Source organism: Notolepis coatsorum, assembly GCF_963971535.1.
Source record: "Notolepis coatsorum genome assembly, chromosome: 16".
Classification (NCBI taxonomy): Eukaryota; Metazoa; Chordata; class Actinopteri; order Aulopiformes; family Paralepididae; genus Notolepis; species Notolepis coatsorum.
In genome coordinates, this window is record NC_140180.1 from 52,642,824 (window position 1) to 52,662,557 (window position 19,734).

The 19,734-nt window shown below is 44.3% G+C and overlaps 1 protein-coding gene across 1 annotated transcript in view; it reads left to right on the top strand.

The window, feature by feature from the left end:
* The first annotated feature begins 6,347 nt into the window (after positions 1–6,347).
* tsc22d3 (TSC22 domain family, member 3) overlaps positions 6,348–19,734 on the top strand; it is a 63,295-nt gene continuing 49,908 nt past the window's right edge. The window contains exon 1 of the mRNA XM_084331834.1: positions 6,348–7,235. Within this exon, the coding sequence (XP_084187960.1) occupies positions 6,934–7,235 (302 nt within the window). The 5' untranslated portion in view covers positions 6,348–6,933. The remainder of the gene's footprint in view (positions 7,236–19,734) is intronic.

A 19,734-nucleotide genomic window follows, 5' to 3' on the forward strand; every position in this document is an offset into this window, starting at 1 on the left:
TACCATGCATGCGTGCAAACACAGACACACACACACACACACACACACACACACACACACACACACACACACACACACACACACACACACACACACACACACACACACACACACACACACACACACACACACACACATACACACGCACACACGCACACACAGACACACACACACACACACACACACACACACACACACACACACACACACACACACACACACACACACACACACACACACACACACACACACACACACACACACACACACACACACACACACACACACACACACACACACAGGAAAACACACACACACACACACACACACACACACACACACACACACACACACACACACACACACACACACACACACACACACACACACACACACACACACACACACACACACACACACACACACACACACACACACACACACACACACACACACACACAAACACAAACTATAGAGTTTGTATTCTCTGCCCAAACCCGAAAAGGAACTGGCCCAAGACTGGGAGTTTGGTCTGGTTCGGTCTGGTTCGGTCTGATTATTTATTACTGCCGCAGTCTTGATCAGGTCAGACGGGCTCTGCTGTGGTGCAGTCTTTTTTTATTCTCCCACCATAGCAGAGAAAGAACCCTCAAGTATGCTTAAAGTGATGTTTTTCAATGGTGTCACAGGTCGAGGAAATCGACCTGGACTAGATTCTTAGATTCCCAACACAGTAACATAGCAGGACAACAGATGAAGGTGTAACAGCGGTGAATCTGCAGCAGTATTGCTCACAGAAGGCACAATCTTTTTCAATGTATTGTCGTCGTGTTGTGGTCGGAGCGACCATCTGTGGTCAGCATGGAGCGCATTTGTTGGTCAACGGTCGAGGTCAGAGGTCAGGGCCTTAGCAATGCTGTACAAATGTAATCACATTCTCAGTCTGCCTGTACAGGGCTTGTGAAACACCTCGTCTGGGAGAGACAGGGACATGTTTTTCTTGCCCAATTCAAAATGTTCGGAGCAGTTCGAGAAATGGACGAACACCGTAAACAAACAAAAGAGGAGGCCTGATAAGATAGTGATGAGATATTTATGTTTACCATGCATGCGTGCAAACACAGACACACACACACACACACACACACACACACACACACACACACACACACACACACACACACACACACACACACACACACACACACACACACACACACACACACACACACACACACACACACACACACACACACACACACACACACACACACACACACACACACACACACACACACACACACACACACACACACACACACACACACAAACACAAACTATAGAGTTTGTATTCTCTGCCCAAACCCGAAAAGGGACTGGCCCAAGACTGGGAGTTTGGTCTGGTTCGGTCTGGTTCGGTCTGATTATTTTATTACTGCCGCAGTCTTGATCAGGTCAGACGGGATCCGCTGTGGTGCAGTCTTTTTTATTCTCCCACCATAGCAGAGAAAGAACCCTCAAGTATGCTTAAAGTGATGTTTTTCAATGGTGTCACAGGTCGAGAAAATCGACCTGGACTAGGTTCTTAGATTCCCAACACAGTAACATAGGACAACAGATGAAGGTGTAACAGCGGTAAATCTTTATTTGGAAATGTATTACAAATACAAAATGTGAAACAACCTACCCTGATCTCACCTGGTCGGGGACAGACCTTTAGATTAATCTGTGTAGTTTAGTTATGGTACAGGGTACTACATGGTACCACTGGGTAGTTTACTACAGGGTAGTTTAGTTAGGGTACAGGGTACTACATGGTACTACATGGTACTACATGGTACTACATGGCACTACAGGGTACTACATGGCTCTACGTGGCTCTACGTGGCACTACATGGCACTACAGGGTACCACAGGGCACTACAGGGTACTACATGACACTACAGGGTACTACAGGGTACTACAGGGTACTACATGGCACTACAGGGTACTATAGGGTACTACATGGCACTACGGGGTACTACATGGCACTACAGGGTACTACATGTCTGCTCCTTTGCAGCACCACAAACATGGGAACTCTCTAACTCTCCCCCCCCCCCCTCTCCCCCCCCCCCCCCCCCCCCCTTCTCTCTGAGTGCCCGTCTCCTGGCGCTGACTAAGGTGATGGATGCCTCGGGGTCTTGGCCAAGATTGTAGTGACTGCTCTACATGCACCTCCGAGGCCTTGGATCAGTTATTCACCGCCGTCTGTCCGTGGTCCTGTCAACTGATTAACAGTATTAACAGACTGTTAACAGATTAACAGTCAACGCGGTTTCATTGCTGGGTTAAGTACTTCTATTCTATTCACATAATACGCCTACTTCATATATCTACTCCATTCACATATATGCCTACCACTTGTATCTATTGCTATGTCCGCCTACTACAATCTCATGAGCTGTCTAACGCCTGTCCCGTCTCCCTGTCTCCCTATGACTTGCTGTCCTGGAGTGTTGACCGGAGTGTTGGACGTCCCGTGACGAAGGCCGGGAGGTTGCGACCCCCTCTGCGTGCCCCCCTGTCTCCGGAGGTCTCGTAGTGGTGACCGGAGTGCCGGATGTCCCGCGATGATGTCGGGGAGTTCGCGACCCTCTCTGCGCCGCCCCCTATCTCCCTGTCTCCGGCTGTCCCTGAGCAACGACCGGAGTGTTAAATGTCCCTTGACTAAGACGGGGAGGACGTGACCCTCTTTGCGCCGCCCCTGTGCCTCAAATAGATTCGCTATCAGCTCTATCTTTAATCTTTCAAAATGTTCAGTTGCTATCGCTATTAGCTCTATCTTTAATTTTTCAAAATGTACAGTTGCTATTGCATGCACTCATCTGTGTTCCACTACACACATGAGTGCATGCTTACCAACTGTCCGTCTGCAACACTACTATCACCAACATCTAAGAAGGGAGATCTCCCCTTGAATGGCCCTTCTAAAGTTTCTCTCCTCCACACTGCCTGTGGAGCTTTTTTTCCCTATTGTTAGGTTTTAGTGAGTTTTTCCTTACCTTCGCGTGGGGTATGTCTGGGAGTGCTTGCATTCTTTCATTTATTTGTATTCATCTAAAAATGTTTGGACCTTATGGTGTTCTTGTTCTGTTCTTGACTTATTGTTATGTTTTCTTCTTGACTTGTTTAAAGAAGATCTGTACGGCCCATGGGGACATTAACGTGTGTTGTCGGGCCCTATAAATAAATTTGATTTGATTTGATTTGATAATGGGGGCAGGAAAACTTGTAATTTTCGGACTGCTTCCTGGTGGCCTGAATGCAGAACAGCCTGTTTACGAGGAACCCCATGTGGCCATAGCAGACAGTAGAATGGTTTGTGTGGGACCCTGGCCTACCAGCACTGAGCAAGATTAATGGGACGCCAAAATGTCAATAGAAAATTGCCACAAAAAGAAAGAACTGTCCGCACACAATAACGCCCGGGTGTAAAACACCATCCACAGATTGTATACTACATTGATACTTACTCACGCTCTTAATTACAAGCCACTCAGGTTTGACACTGTGGTTACAGACAGTCACAGGGCTAAACATGCAATCAAATGCCAGTGGTTACCCTGGCACGCAACATAAAGCTTGCCTGACTACTGCAATGCACTGCTTGCTGGTCTACCGACCACCGCCACCAAGCCACTTCAACTCATTCAGAACGCAGCCGCCCACCTGATCTCCAACCAACCAAAGTCAGCCCATGTTATCCCACTTTTTAGGGACCTGCACTGACTTCCCATCGCCTCACGATTCACGAATCCGCTGCAAGGTCTTCGACCTGACATATCGTGCAGCGAAGGGAATGGCTCCCGCCTGCCTCCGGTCAATGGTCTCTAACTACACAGCCTCAAGACCCCTCCGCTCTACATGTTCTGGCCGCCTCAGATCCACTCCTATCCGAGCTCCGGGAGGGTCATCAATGAGAAGCCGCCTATTCTCAGCCCTTGCTCCACAATGGTGGAATGAACTTCCCACCCCAGTTAGGACAGCCAAAACTCCAACCAATCTTTTGACGTCGACTAAAGACACACTTCTTCAATCAATATCTGAAATTAAATTAATTAATGAAAAATAAATAAAAACACTAACTTACTGTCTTCTACTATCATGCACTCTTCCTAATATACTAATATGGTTCTACTACTATGCACTGTTACTGTTGCATGAACATTGTTACTCAGCTACTAAGAGTTGTACCCTTCCTTCGGAGTTGTCGTACAGAACTTGTAAGTCGCTTGACTCACTTTGGATAAAAGCGTCAACTAAATTACTAAATGTAAATGTAAAATGTAAATGTATTAAGAGTGGAGCACGGCACTGCTGCTACGACCATGAAAGGTGAGGGGGGGGGACAAAGGGAAACACACTAAGAACTCAAATATACTACTAAAGGTGACTGAATGCTACTGCCCTAGGGTATAGAGCCCAACCAACACTAGATTGTTGGTCCAACAAGACACACCGGGCAGAGGTGACAGTTGTGGTGCATTTGTGAAAAATCTGTATAGAAAAAGTGTCTGGCTGGTTCCGTCAAGAGCATCTAATGGAGTGGAAACTTCTGTCAGTGCCTTGCTGTTTCCGGTTTAACGTCCAAACACACAGTGACTTAACAAAAGGCACTTAACTGGGGGGAAATGGTGCGTTGAGGAGCCCCCTGATGAGTAGACCTCTGCGCCTGCCGTGGAGGACGGAGTTTGAGGATGCAACTGAAGCCACCAATGTACAGTAGAAGGGAGCAGTGATGCCACAGATTACTTGTAAAAATAATCTGATTACTGATTACTCCTTTAAAAAGTAATCTAGTTACTTTACTGATTACTTGATTATCAAAGTAACTAGGTTACGAAGTTGTCGTCGTCCTCCCTGCTGCTGCCACAACATAAGAATGTGGCTGAATCTGGATATTCTTTTTTTAACTACTGTAGACTAGTTCATAGTCTTGAATTATTCTGCACTAAGCCAATTTTATATTGTATTTGATTATTTATGACTGAATGTAACTGAACTTGTGAAGCTAGTCAAGCTACCTCTGTTACTGCACTACCTTTGTTATCGCACTATTCTGCATATTAATTTGTTTTAGTTTACATGGTTATTTTGTGGTGCACCACCAATAAGCTTTATTTCTATTTTGTTTTGAATTTTGATCCAATGCTGCAATAAGTGAAAAAAAAATAAGCTATATATCCATGTTGGATATAATGGATATACTGTTAAAAAAATCCATATCCATGTTGGATATAATGGATAGGGTCAACTTGATTGCATTTTTTTCTTTTCTTTTTTCTTAATGCATTGCCGAAAGATCGGATCGGGAAAAATCGGTATCGGTGTAACTGGTCTTATTTGACATGCCCTGAGTGGGAGTTGAACCCCGGTGAACTCACCTCTTGGTAATGGGTCTGGATGCCTCTGTGGAGTGAGTTTACTTGCAGTACCGCTTAACGTCCACAGCCACTTCACTACACTGTCCATCGTGACTGTGGATAGACACGCGGTACCTCTGTTACATCGGCAGATACGCAAAATCACATGATTGGGATCAGATCAGGAGCAAAGAAATGCGGTCGGGACATCCCTAATAACTGTGTACAGTTGATCATTATTTATTATTCTTTATCATTATCAACAATCTTTATGGCCAAGGGTAAGGAGTAAAATATTAACTTCTAATTTAGGCGTGTTTAGGCGTGTTTAGAATCCAATTTAAGGAGATCGGCCATGTTTTAACATGGTATATAATTATGGGATAATGAATGGGCCTACAGCAATTTACTCATTAAGATATGATTTACCACTGATAACATATGCAGTTCAGTGCAGCCGTCAAATCCATGTCAGCTGCCAACATTTTTCACAAATCATCCAGAGAGAGATTTGTGCTGTTGTGTGTGCTCCTCCTCCCTGGGCCGCTCCTTGTTTTTGTCGGCGTGATGTGGGGCGGAGCGGAGTGGCACATGTTTCCAGCATGCTTTAGGCTCCTCTCCCTGCCTCTCTCTCTGTGTCTCTCTCCCTGCCTCTCTCTCTCTCTCTCTCTCTCTCTCTCTCTCTCTCTCTCTCTCTCTCTCTCTCTCTCTCTCTCTCTGTCTCTCCCTCCCCTTCGTTCTGATGATGTGCACTGGGACAGACTGAGAGAAAGGAGGAAGAGGTGGACCTGATGCACAAACTAGCAGCGCTTTTTACCAATCACAGGGGTTTCCCCACCCTCCCCTTCGCCCTCCTCTCTCTCTTTCCCTCCCTCCCTCCCCTCTCGCCCTGTCTCTAAGCATACTCGAAAAAAAGAGTGCAGGGGGAAAAAAAGTGATAAGCAGCTTCTGGGTTTTGCTTTCAAGCGCACTCCTGCTGAATCTGTGAGTGTGTGTATGTGTGTGCACTTGTGTGTGTGTGGTGTGTGTGGTGTGTGTGTGTGTCCGGGGCGTTCTCCCTCTCTCCTGCCACAGTAGCAAAACCTTGCAGCAGCTTTCAGCTCAAACAAAAGGCTAAACAAGGCTGAGCCACAGGAGGGGAAACTCAAGGCGAGGAGCAGACTGAGTGGCCCAGCGTGACAGCACTTCTTAGCTACCGGTCCGTGCACTCAGACGGGACTCTAGACCAACCAGAAAACACCTGGACACTAGCCAACGGCAAGCCTGCGTGCCTGCCTGTCTGGTTATCTGCCAGGCCCACCCTCTTCCTGACACATCTTCTTTCACTCTCTCGTACACCTTCACAGAGAAGACGTGAGGAGCCAAAGACACTGAGGACACCTTTCTCTCGAATCTTTCATCAACACCCCTTCCCTTCTTTCCTGGCTGTCGCACCTGACCTTCCTACACCGGTTCTCTCCTCTCCTCATCCTCCCGTCTACATCATCCACCCTCATCCTCCCGTCTACATCATCCACCTGTCCCCGAGATGTCAGAGGAGGAGTGTCGCTCCCCCATCGGCCTGGACTGCTGCAGCTGCTGCCTGGACCTGGCCAATGACGCCATGTCCCCCGGTGTCCACCCGCCCGGCAGCCCCACCAGCGCCAGCCAATTCCGACAGCTCCGGGACCAGCTAGTGTACGAGAACCTCAACACGGACAAGCTGAACCACATCATGAGGCAGGACTCCCTGGAGTCGGTGGTCCGAGACCCCTGCTTCCTCCTCAACGAGGGCATCTGCAACAGCAATATCGACCAGACCATGCTGTCCATTCTGCTCTACTTTCACAGGTACTGTAAATCAAATAAAATTTATTTGTAAGGCCCGACAACACACGTTAATGTCCCCATGGGCCGGACACGTCTTCTTTAAACAAGTCAAGAAGAAACATCACAATAAATCAAGAACAAAACAAAAACACCATGAAGTCCAAACATTTTTTAAATAAATGAATGCAACACTCCCAGACATATCCCACGCAAAGGTAAGGAAAAACTCACTAAAACCTAGGTACAGGTGTTAAGAGTTGTTCTTCTTTCATGAAATACTGGGGTCTTTATACAGTATATACAGGGCAAAGGTGGTCTAACGGGAGAGAGAAGTGGGTTTGAAAGGAAACAGAAAAAAGAGTATTGTGTTCTTCTGTGTGATTGAAGGGCCTTTGCAACCGTTAGAGAAGTGAGCTGGTGACCTGATGGAGGCCAGTTCGATTCCCCAGGCTGACAGGAATGAATAATCCTCTCTCCCTCTCTCAACAACACTGACCATTGCAATGTTCTTGAGCAAGGCACTTAACCCCTGCTCAGGTGGAGCTGCTCAGCAGGCCAGCAGTGGAAGACTGTGGTCATACTGGCAGCTCCAACGTGTGATACTATATGTGTGAAGGGCAGCAGGATCCGTACAGGTGTCCTGGATCCGTCCTCCAATTCTCCTCTAGCCAAGGATTGTTATATTTCATTTGAAACACTTCCATCAATAAGAAAACGGACTTATACTAATACCGATAATGTTTTGAGTTAAAAGGACAATTAAAACAACAAAAGCTTGCCCAGAGCAAAAGATAAACAACGCTTTTTATGTAGAACATGCCTGAATAGCCAAACATACCCAGATTATGTTATTGTTTCGGACCAGGGACATACGTTTGTTTTGGAAAGTGATGGAGACACAGATCCGAGGGGGGTCTGGGGGTCAGTTGTGATACATACATTTTTTGTTTCTTTTCTTTTCGTAATTGCATTAATTACCAGAGGAAAAAGTGGTTGAAAAGAATTCTTGAATCACAAGGACATGCTGTTCACTCTCCTCTAAATGCTTGGCCTAGGCACTCTCTAAATTGGACTGATTCAAAATAACTTTAATTGTTATGGGTGTGGTATAGGACCCAAGTGCAGACGACTGGACAAAGACTGACTAGGGGAACCCGACTGAAATACACAGGGGAGGCTAATGGAAAACAGCTGGGGGTGATGATGACCGATGACAAACCGCTGGGCAGACAGGAGACATGAACACACCGGGGACATCTGCTGGGCCAGGGTAGAAACATGGGAGAGACAGAGAAACAGGAGCAGGTGAGCTGGGGGCCAGTGGCACGGCCAGAGGTGAAACAGCTGTAGGGATTGGAGGGGAACTGGGTGGCCGCCGTACGAACGAGGAGAGACGCTGGAGCTCTGCCACCATGTCCTGCAGCTATAGCTTGTGGCGGCCAACAGCCACCCCCGGGGCACTCAGCACAGTAGGTGAGGGGCTCAGAGGGACCTCCGGGGCCTGCACTCAGCACAGTAGGTGAGGGGCTCATAGGAACATACATGGACACAGCAATAAAGGTCGCGGAGCAGGGAGGCAGGGAAGGGGCCTATTTTGTAAACCTCTGGGAAATCCTCCGCTGCCGCTCGGCAGGACACAGCCTCGTTCCACTGCATCGGCTCCGCCGGCAAGAACCTGGGCTCTCGGCTCCAGTCGGGACGTATCGGCCTTGCCTATTGCGGCGAAAGTAGCTGCATTCTGGGAAATGAGTGGAAGAGTAGAGGCTGGGGCCAAATGGAGGGCTGGACACCAGTTGTGTCTTCCCCCTGACGTCCACTTGCCACCGCTAGGGCTAGCCCCCGCAGACGCGGCTGTGTGCATTTTAACCACTGTTCAAACGCAAGGAAAGTTGTTGTGCAGCATGTTGACGTTCCCAGATCTCACTATCTCCCCAATTCGCCGTCATTTTAGACAATATATCTAGTAATCAAATTCTCAAGTTTTCAGCCCGGGGCTGACATTCTCAAAGTATCACTTTGTCTTCAGGTTAGCTGCTAATTGCTAAGTGCTAACTGCTAGCTGCTAACTGCATCTTTACAGATTTATATCTCCCGGTAGTGGTTCACACACATTAGTACACATTAGACGCTGGGGCGAACCCACCCCAGCAATATGACTGCTGCATCAACTTTGACTCCTCCAATCCGTGTTCATACCTTTTACACAAAAAGGTGAGGCAGAATAATGGGGCAAGATTCCCACCTTGAATGGGCAGTGTGAAAGACAGAGACACAGGGGTTGGATGTCACCACCGTGAGGCCAGATGGTGTTTATGAACACCAGGTTTGTTTTGTTGGATTAGGATGTCATGCTATTTAGTACAGCCAGTTGGCAAGATTGCTTTGGCAGCCACTTTACAATGACTTCAACTTCAAGTGAACAGTTTCCACATTTCCAGTAAACTATTTCACTACTGCTTTGACCATCTCTAAGCTCTTGCAATGTAGCCAGGAGTAACTGTACAATGCCCACTTTGAGACGCAAGAATTGCATATCGTTGTTTGGTTTTCTGGGCAGTAAAATATGGTGTCTGAGTGTGAAATATCAGTTGTTACATAAACTGACGGGAAAGGCCTTTTAATGTCTATACCTAAAAACCACCAATGTTAGTGCCAGTAAAGCACATATTGGTTAGAAAACCATGCCATAGTGTACATGTCAGACACAAATGTTATGGCTACGTGAAACTGATAATTTGGTAATAAAAGGGGATATTTCACTTTTGTTTTTGTTACTCTTCATATTGCCCTATGGAATGATGGTAAATAAATGGTAAATGGCTGCATTTACTGTATATAGCGCTTTTATCCAAAGCGCTTTACAATTTGTTCCTCATATATTACCCATTCACTCACACATTCACACACCGACGGCGGAGGCAACCATGCAACTAAAAGGTGCCAACCTGTTCATCGGGAGCAATTAGGGGTGAAGTGTCTTGCTCAAGGACACGGAGCAGGAATCGAACCGGGAACCTCCGGACGACTGCTCTACCTCCCGAGCCACTGTCGCCCCTGATGACATCATCATTCACCTTCGCTCAAATCCTTTTGCATGTAATCCTCAGCCTCTCAATGTGAACTAACCTTGAAGCTGACCCCCATCTCAGACACCTGTGTTTGCAGCTCATTGACTCTCAATGATCCTGTGACCCCCCCCCCCATCATACACACACTTTAACTACCATACTGTATTCTTGGTTCAACATCATTTCATTAAAGTGAGCTTGACACATGAACCACATGATACACATGACACATGAACCACTTCAAAGGAGCTACTTCTCTTTTTTCAGGGAAAAAAAAAGCAAGAGGATGTTTTATTTTTAGGTCAGGAATCTACAGTTACAGGTTAGCAAAGGAACAGCCTCCTTTCTTTCTCCTCTTTGCTCAGGTGAAATGATTCCAAACACTCTATCTCGCTGACATTAACCTAAATTGGAGATCAATTTGATCAGTTATTTACAGTTCAATGTAAATGATAACCTTTAGCTAACATTCTGTTGCCAGGAAGTTATATCAGAGATTAACATTTTGTTTTGTTTTAACAAAGTGTTTCTGCCAGCCGAGCCTGAGAATATATAAGTAACCTGGTTACATTTTAACAGTCTAATCATCTGGACGTCATCAGGCTATTGCTGTTTAGCCATCTTTATCATTTACAGAGATGATAACTGGATGCTGTTTGAGGACAGATGTATAGTGGAACGATAAGACAGTCCATATAACGACTGCAGGAGCTGAGGGCAGTTGTGATTAAGACTTTAGCAAATGCCATGGAATTTTACTATATGTGTTTTTTGGTCAATAATTATGCAACATGCAATATCTCCCAGAGGCACATTCTTCCATCGTAGCATGAACTTGAGGCATAAGACGTTCCTTAAGTTTCCATAGAGTCATTGTATTTTTCCATCTATTCCCTTTATTAATTAATGTCTCGTTCATTTCACAGTATTTTAACAGGCAATATTGTTCTCACTGTGGAGCTGCGCTATTTGCAAAAGGAACGTTCTGTACTTGATGTATTTCTGATAGGGTGGGTGTGGCTCTCTGATAGGATGTAGAACAGAGGGTCAAGAAACTGTGGGCCATGCTCTGCGGCCTGCAGCTCTGGGTCTGGCCTTGGTGAACAAACACTCTTTTGCATCAGCCGACAATATCTCATTCAAATGCAATATATTGACTTGGAGTTACTTGGGAAATAATTCTGATGATTTTAATCATCACGTTCAGGTTTTATTAATACATTTAAATAATGCAAACGTGAACAGCTAATGCATTTTATTTTTTATTTTACCTTTATTTAGCCAGATAAAACATTAAGAACAGGTTTCTTATTTACAATGTGTGTGTGTGATCGTTTGTGCATAATGTATGTGCATACATGGTTTGTTGGTCTGCAATTCAGACTTGCTCACTCTGTGCTAATGCGCTGGCATTAGGTTTGCTACTCTTGTATATTTCCTCAGGCTTAACACCGGAATCAATTGGCCACGGCAGGATATCGTCGGTGACCCAACAATATATTACAATGAAATATGAGACTAACCTACTGTAATCTACAGTATGTGTGGCTTAAATCATGTGTAAATCAGTTCCCATGTATAAAGACCTCACGTCAAGAGCCCTCAGCAGGCCCTGGACCCTCGCCCGAGGAACCCCCAGAATAGCTTTTTCCCCCTAAGATATATCAGAGTAACGGAATGACATAGCTCTCTAGTTTAAGTGAGGAGATACAGCCAAGAGAGGGAAATCTATTGTCAAAATCCATTGTTTCATTCTCAAGAGAGCGAAATGACAGTGAAACTAATTTGCCATTTTGCATGGGGACCCATGATGGAACCCCCCGGAAGGAGCCCTTAGTGGTCCTTCCAGAAACTACTTGATCTAAATAATGAAATGACATGCAGATCACGGACGTCTCCTGAGAAACGAAGACAATCACTTCTGACAAAGAGGGGCTGCTGAGTTCAGCCTGGTCTTGCTCAGTGTGACTCTGTCTATCTGTACCAGCTCTACTGTTTGCCTTGCAAACAGAGAGCTGAAGCCAGAACAGTTTGTTCCCCTTCTGAAGTGGGAATCGTGGACAGGGATCATGTGACTTGTTGTGGAAAATGTTTTCTTGCCAGGATTAAAACACCAATTATAGTGGTCAGATTTCACCGGTGTGTGCCCTTATAGTGTTGCCTATGTATGCGCTCTGTGCTTTGTACACACAGTTGATAGGCTAGTGTCAGGCTAGAACCAGTTGATAGGCTAGTGTCAGGCTAGAACCAGTTGATAGGCTAGTGTCAGGCTAGAACCAGGCTAGTGTCAGAGAAAGTTTTAAGAGTCTGATTGCTGTTTACAATATTTAATGTGATATTAAATGTGAAATGTGAATTATTATTTAATGTGAAAAAAGAAACTGGCAGGTATTTGAATTCGTTTTTTTTGCCATCATACAGTAGGCCTAGATTTATAATCTGTAAGTTATATGGGTGTAATTCAGTTCTATGGATGTACCAGCCAATCCTGAATGGGAATGGTCTATTCAAGAAAGGAAGAAAAGTCATTATTTGTCAAGTACATTTTACATAATAACATACCAGGAATGTATCCTTTGCATTTAACCAATCCTTACTATTTAGTAGCTGTGGGCAGCCACGGTCCAGTGCCCGGGGATCAACTTCGCAGGGCTGTGATCAAGGGCAATGGCACGAGTTACCTAGCAATTTAATCTCTATCAAGTTCTAAGTTCTAAGGTATCAGGAGATAGTGAGCGAACATGTTACATAAAGGCTTCAAGGGTCACAGGATCTGAGTGGAGAATTTCAGCTCTTAGTTTTTTGTTTTTTTTTGTTTTGTGTTTGAGGCAGAGCCAGAGTGGCCTGAAGGGGAAACGGATCTGTGATTTCCTCGGGATAAAACCAGATGAAATGGACTGAGTTCGCTTTGAGGCTCAGAGATAGATAGTGACATTTGGCTGGGAATGAGAGAGACACTCCTCTGGCTTCACCCAAGGCAGGCAGGCAGGCAGGCAGGCAGGCAGGCAGGCAGGCAGGCAGGCAGGCAGGCAGGCAGGCAGGCAGGCAGGCAGGCAGGCAGGCAGGCAGGCAGGCAGGCAGGCAGGCAGGCAGGCAGGCAGGCAGGCAGGCAGGCAGGCAGGCAGGCAGGCAGGCAGGCAGGCAGGCAGGCAGGCAGGCAGGCAGGCAGGCATTCAGTTAGTACCCAGAAGCTACTAAACACCATCACAAACCAGGGTGAAAAGTCATTGAGCACTCTGCAAGCAGCCGAAAACACCTAACAGCCTTCAGACTTGGTTGAGATGGAAAGGGTATCGCTTGAGTTCTCATCAAACAAGGAGTTTTCTTTAGTGGTCACTAAAGTACTGTAAGGTTTAGCCTCAGAGTTGCTTCAGGACAACTATAATAATAATAACAACAATAATAATACACTTTATTTGTATGGCACCTATCATACAATAAATTGAGCCCAAAGTGTTACACAGCAGTGATGTCGACACAAAATAGACATAGGCATAGAATTAGCATAAAATTGGCATACTTATAAAATGAGCAGATAATTTATATTAAAACCTCACGGAATTTCTTTTATAGATTTCTGTCAAAAAGATCTATGAAAATATATTGCAATAGATTTCTGTCATTAAAATCTATGAAAAAAATATTGTAATAGATTTCGGTCATTCAAATCTATAAAGTGAGCGTACAGTAAGTGTTGACAGGAATGAGGAACTGTTCTCATCAGGAGGAGAGGGTCAGCTGAGCCTCATGCACTAGAACACTGCTTGTTGACAACATTAGAGAACGATGTTTGTCAAGCAGTCGGTAGACATTAAACAACCAGAGGACAGGGTTAGTGAAGGAGGAGTCATAGGTTAGCAAAGGATTAGGGGAGAAAGTGGGGCAGAGCTGAAGTGTCCAAAGTGTGTACCCCAACACCATGGTTGTCCTCTGCTTAGAGGCACAAAGTACACAGATCAAATCAAATCAAATGTATTTGTAAGGCACGACAACACACGTTAATGTCCCCATGGGCCGGACACGTCTTCTTTAACAAGTCAAGAAGAAACATCACAATAAATCAAGAACAAAACAAAAACACCATGAAGTCCAACATTTTTTAAATAAATAAATGCAACACTCCCAGACATCCCCACACCCCACACGAAGGTAAGGAAAACTCACTAAAACCTAGCAATAGGAAAAAATGCACCACAGGCAATGTGGAGGAGAGAAACCTTAGAAGGGACATTCAAGGGGGGATATCCCTTCTTAGATGTCGGTGATAGTAGTGTTGCAATAAAACAGGCGAAACAGTTGCTATTATAATCACATTTAACATTTTAAGCATTTTATTAGCAAACAAAATGCGTTAGATTGGACATTTGAAAGCGGTCTGGTAACACTTTATAATAACACTCAGTTATAAGACATTTATAAGGTATTTGTAGATAATGAACTAATCATGAACAAACCATTTATATACATTCGTAAATTATTATTAAATAATCTATAACTATATTTGTATAACATTTACAAATTAGTTATACATTATTTATAACTCATTATCAACATTGTTTGTACTTGATTTGTTCATCATTAAATAATGTTGTTTAATGTGTAGTAAGTAACACATTTGTAGATGCTTGCCATAAAACAGGCGAAACAGTTGCTAAGCTGTGCTGATCTTCTGGCTTGTTTGTTGTTTATTTATGGCCCGGCATCTACAGAGCCACTCAATTTCATGACGTCTGACGATGAATGCCTGTTGGCTTTGTCCCGCTCCCTGCTCTCTGGTCCAGTTGACTACTGAACATGGCCTACGGTAGCTGTTGCATAGCAGATTGGACACAGGATCCAGCTGTATTCCCACTGAGGTTTAAAGCCCAATCTGTAATCCAAATATCAACAAAAGAATAGCCCTGCTGATTGCTGATTGGCCTGGCTGACAAAAAAAAGCTTCAGACTTTTTCAACTTGAGGTGCCCAGACTAAAAAACACACTCAACTGTAGTTAATATCATCCAAAAAATTATCTGGATTGCATTCTTTAAAACCTCACTGGAGACGTAAGGGCGGCTAAGTGGCGCAGTGGGCAAGGCGCTCGCCACTAACGCAGGAGATGCTGGGTTCGAGCCCAGCTCTCGGCGTTGCTACCAGCTTGGCTGGTCGTTCATACTAACACAATTGGCAGTATTAGACGGTGGGAAAGCCGGTGGGTGGGGATCGGACATTGTGGAACGGCGACTCCTACAGGTCGGTTGGTGCGCCTGTACAGCAGAATCAGGAAGTAACGGGGGCAGTGTGAGCCTCCCACGCGTTACTCCTCGCCACTGAGAAATCGCGCTGTACAGGTGAAAAGATGCGACAGCTGCCTCCTCGTGTACCGGAGGGGACACGTGATGCAAGGCTTGGTCCTCACTGCAGCCGACCAGTGGGAGGCATAGTCTAGCAACGTTCGAGACAGGGGAGGGGAGAATTGAAGGGAGAATTGGCGAAATTGGGATGGGAGAAAAATAGAAAAATAAGGAGAAAAATTGGATACAAAAAAAAACTCACTGGAGACGTCAGACCGAGCAGTGGAAATGGTCCATTAAAACGCTGAACGAACTCGTTTGAACTCAGAGGGTTGCACTCTGTGACCTTCATTTGGATCGCATTGCACATTTCCCAATACCACTGTGCAGTCTCTCCAGGGCTCCAGAGAATGCAGTCAGTCAGTTGATTTACATGTTCATCAAACACGATAGCATAGGAAGAACGCTCTCCTGTCACTCCCTGCTACTCACTCAATGACCGTTTGCATAGATGACACTGATTACAAAGCTGCACCGCCTACACAGTGACCTCACACCGTGTGCACAGAACACTCCCTCGTCTCCCTGCATGTCTCTCTAGGGGCGTTGTCGACTACGGGGCCAATATTCATCACATTTCTCAGACAAGGGGTGGGATCATGAAACGTCACTGTTACATTTGAAGGAAAATAAAATCAACATTCTCATTCAAAGCTATAGCTGTACATTCCTTTTTGATTCACACACATGAACACATTCTGTACACACCTGCCTTATTTAATTATTTACTATGGTTGAATCGAATCCAAACGGCCGCACCCTCGTTTACCTGTAGGCTATGAGAAGATATCAGTCTGCCTCCAAGTCAACCATTTTGTCTGAGAACTAAATTGGACCCAAGGCACGAAAATAACAAAACAATCTAATGAAAGTGAAATTTTTCCATATTTCTCATCATCATCATCATCATCTTTTAACTATTGCATTTTATTAATCTTTTAACTATTGCACTGCACTATTGCACTATTTTATAATTGTATTACTGTATGTCTATTTTATCAGTGACAATCAAACCGTAAACAAAGAGGCCTATTGAAATGTTAGATCCTAATATGAAATATTATGTGATTTAATGTAATTGTATTTAATGTGCTATGCTTATTTTATGCCTTATATGTCTGCACTTTATGCCTATGTCTTTTTTACTGCTGTGAAGGACTTTGGGCTGAAATTCTTGTATGTAAGGTGCTATACAAATAAAATTTTATTATTATTATTATATTATTATTATTATTATCATCATTATTGCCATCGTAATTTTTGGTTTTGTGCTTAAAGTAGCCAATGATTTGGACCATTTCAAATGGACTTAGGTGTGAAATCACTCTGAAATGCGGCAACAACAAAAAAAAAACTCAAAAGTTCGATACAGTAAATGCTCAACATTATGAGGTCGTCCATTTCCGTGAGATGTTCGCCCCTCTCTCTCCCTTTAACTCCCACGTGTTATCAAGGCATCGAAGGCTCACGCAAGTCCAAAACACATTTCAACAATACGATCCATCCGCACACCAATTACAATGGGTTTTCTTTTATGACGGGGACATTCTTTTATCTTTTTCCAGTGAAAACAAACGGTGTGATTTGATGTCAGGCTTGAAAGAACAAGGGTTTCCCGCCGCAGATTTCTGACAGAGTTACTGTACATAATGTTCCTTTTTTTTTTGTCGGTTGCAGGTGGCAGGGCAATGGACGTAAACAAGACAGGGATTAGAGGAGAGAAAGCAAAGGGAAGGAAGTTAAAGGGGGAGAGCGAATCCCTAACAAACAAAAGCTTGCGAAGAAGAACAATGTCATGGAAGAGAGAGAGAGAGAGAGAGAGTGTATGCTGTTGAAGAATTTGAAAATGAGAGGAGTACGTTATCTTTTTTTTTATCAAATCTTTTTTATTTTATTTTTTCCAACATGAACAAAACATATCACAATACAATAATAACAATAATACACAAAAATACTTCCCAGGACAATAACCTAACAGAGGAGTACGTTATCTATAACTAGAGAAGCCGCAGCCTTCTAGGAAGTTGTATTTTTTTCATTTACACACTGGAGGATGCTTGTTTATTTCGAGATTAAAAATTGTCTTAACTGAATGTGAGTTTGATATACAGCATAGAGATTTCATAGAAGATGTTATTACACATGTCTAAAGGGATTTATGTTTACATTTCTATTATGTTCCCAGTAGCTGTGCCATAGATAACCCTCACCCTTGTTCATATCGTTCAGGGAGCAATATAGTGGGATGTACCATAATAGCTTTTTAATGGACTTTTTGAGTTACTGTCTGTGTGAATAGGCTGCCTTGGTACCATGCCAAGAGATGTCTGGCAGACGAGTCCTTGTTAAATGCTTTGTGTGTGTGTGAGTGTGTGTGTGTGTGTGTGTGTGTGTGTGTGTGTGTGTGTGTGTGTGTGTGTGTGTGTGTGTGTGTGTGTGTGTGTGTGTGTGTGTGTGTGTGTGTGTGTGTGTGTGTGTGTGTGTGTGTGTGTGTGCGTGCGTGCGCGTGCGTGCGTGCGTGCGTGCGTGTGTGTGCTGTCTATAAAAGGGTGATCAAGTAATTGTCATTATTTGTGGGGCACGCACACACACACACACACACGCACACGCACACGCACACACACACGCACACGCACACGCACACACATTATCATTATCAAGTGCAGCAGATTGAAAACAACATGAGTAATGTAGAAGATACACCCACACGCCCTGTACAGCATGTCTCGGCGGCTCTCTGGGACTCGTGTCGGGTAGACTAACTCTGCTCTGTCGCACTTCTCCCAAGTTACCCACCTTGCACCTTGAAAAGCATTGGAGATACATCTTCTCAATATGGACAGGCCCTTTATGCGGTGGATGATTTGTCACGCTGCAGATACATTAAGGCGTCGGGGAGTGTGAGTGTACACTGTCGGCTACAGACGAATGCTGTCCACAAAATATTTATTAGTAAAGAGATTTGCACTACAATTCATACCTCATTGCACCTTACCCTAAGTTTGTACCCATATCTGCATTGTACCTCACTGTTACTCTTTTTACTCTGTATTGTATATTGTATACGTATATTGACTGAACACTTTATTTTACGAACTTTTGACTTTTTCTATTTTATACTTTTTATCTATTTTTATTTAGCACACTCACATGGGCTCATACAGAAAAAAGCATTTCATGATAAAGTATTCTGTATTTTACTATGACAATTAATAAACAAACTTGAACTTGAACTTGAACTTGAACTTGAACAACAACAACAACAACAACAACAACAACAACAACAACAACAACAACAACAACAACAACAACAACAACAAATTCCACTCCAGCAGTATAGGCACTTTAAATTAACAGATTTCAAACAAATCAATTTCTTGAACAATGAACAAGAGATGTAAAAGATAAAAGCCCTCTTGAGAAAATATTCCATAAACACATTCACAAAGAATGATTGAGAACCACCCATCCATTATGTTCTTCTCACATGTTTACTCAAGTTCAAGTTCAAGTTCCTTTATTAGTTGACATGCAAAGATACAGAATACCTTCACATGGAATGCTTTTTTCTGTATGAGCCCGTGTGAGTGTGCTAAATAAAAATAGATAAAAAGTATAAAATAGAAAAAGTCAAAAGTTCGTAAAATAAAGTGTTCAGTCAATATACGTATACAATATACAATACAGAGGATCATAGGACGCTTGGATCATACACATACAGCTCATTACAGTAATATTCCACAATTATTACATTTTAGATAGTAATAATGGTACAGAGCTTTGAGACAAACATAATGCATATTCACCACGCAGACAGACTGGCAGCCGTAGGCAGCGCCATTTACGGAAGGAGGGGGGGTGGGTTGGGGTTGTTACAGGGCTGTAGGGGGGGGGGGGGGGGAGTGATCCTCACACGAGGCAGCCGACAGTGCAGCGCCAATGCAGAGGAAGGGGGGGGGGGGGGGGAGGTTGGGGGAAGTGCACAAGCCAAGTCCTGGGTGGGGGAGGTAGGGATTGCGGGTGGGAAGCCGCTCGCCACTCTTATCTCCCAGAGGGCCTTTCTATCTTTAATTCTCTCTCTCTCTCTCTCTCTCTCTCTCTCTCTCTCTCTCTCTCT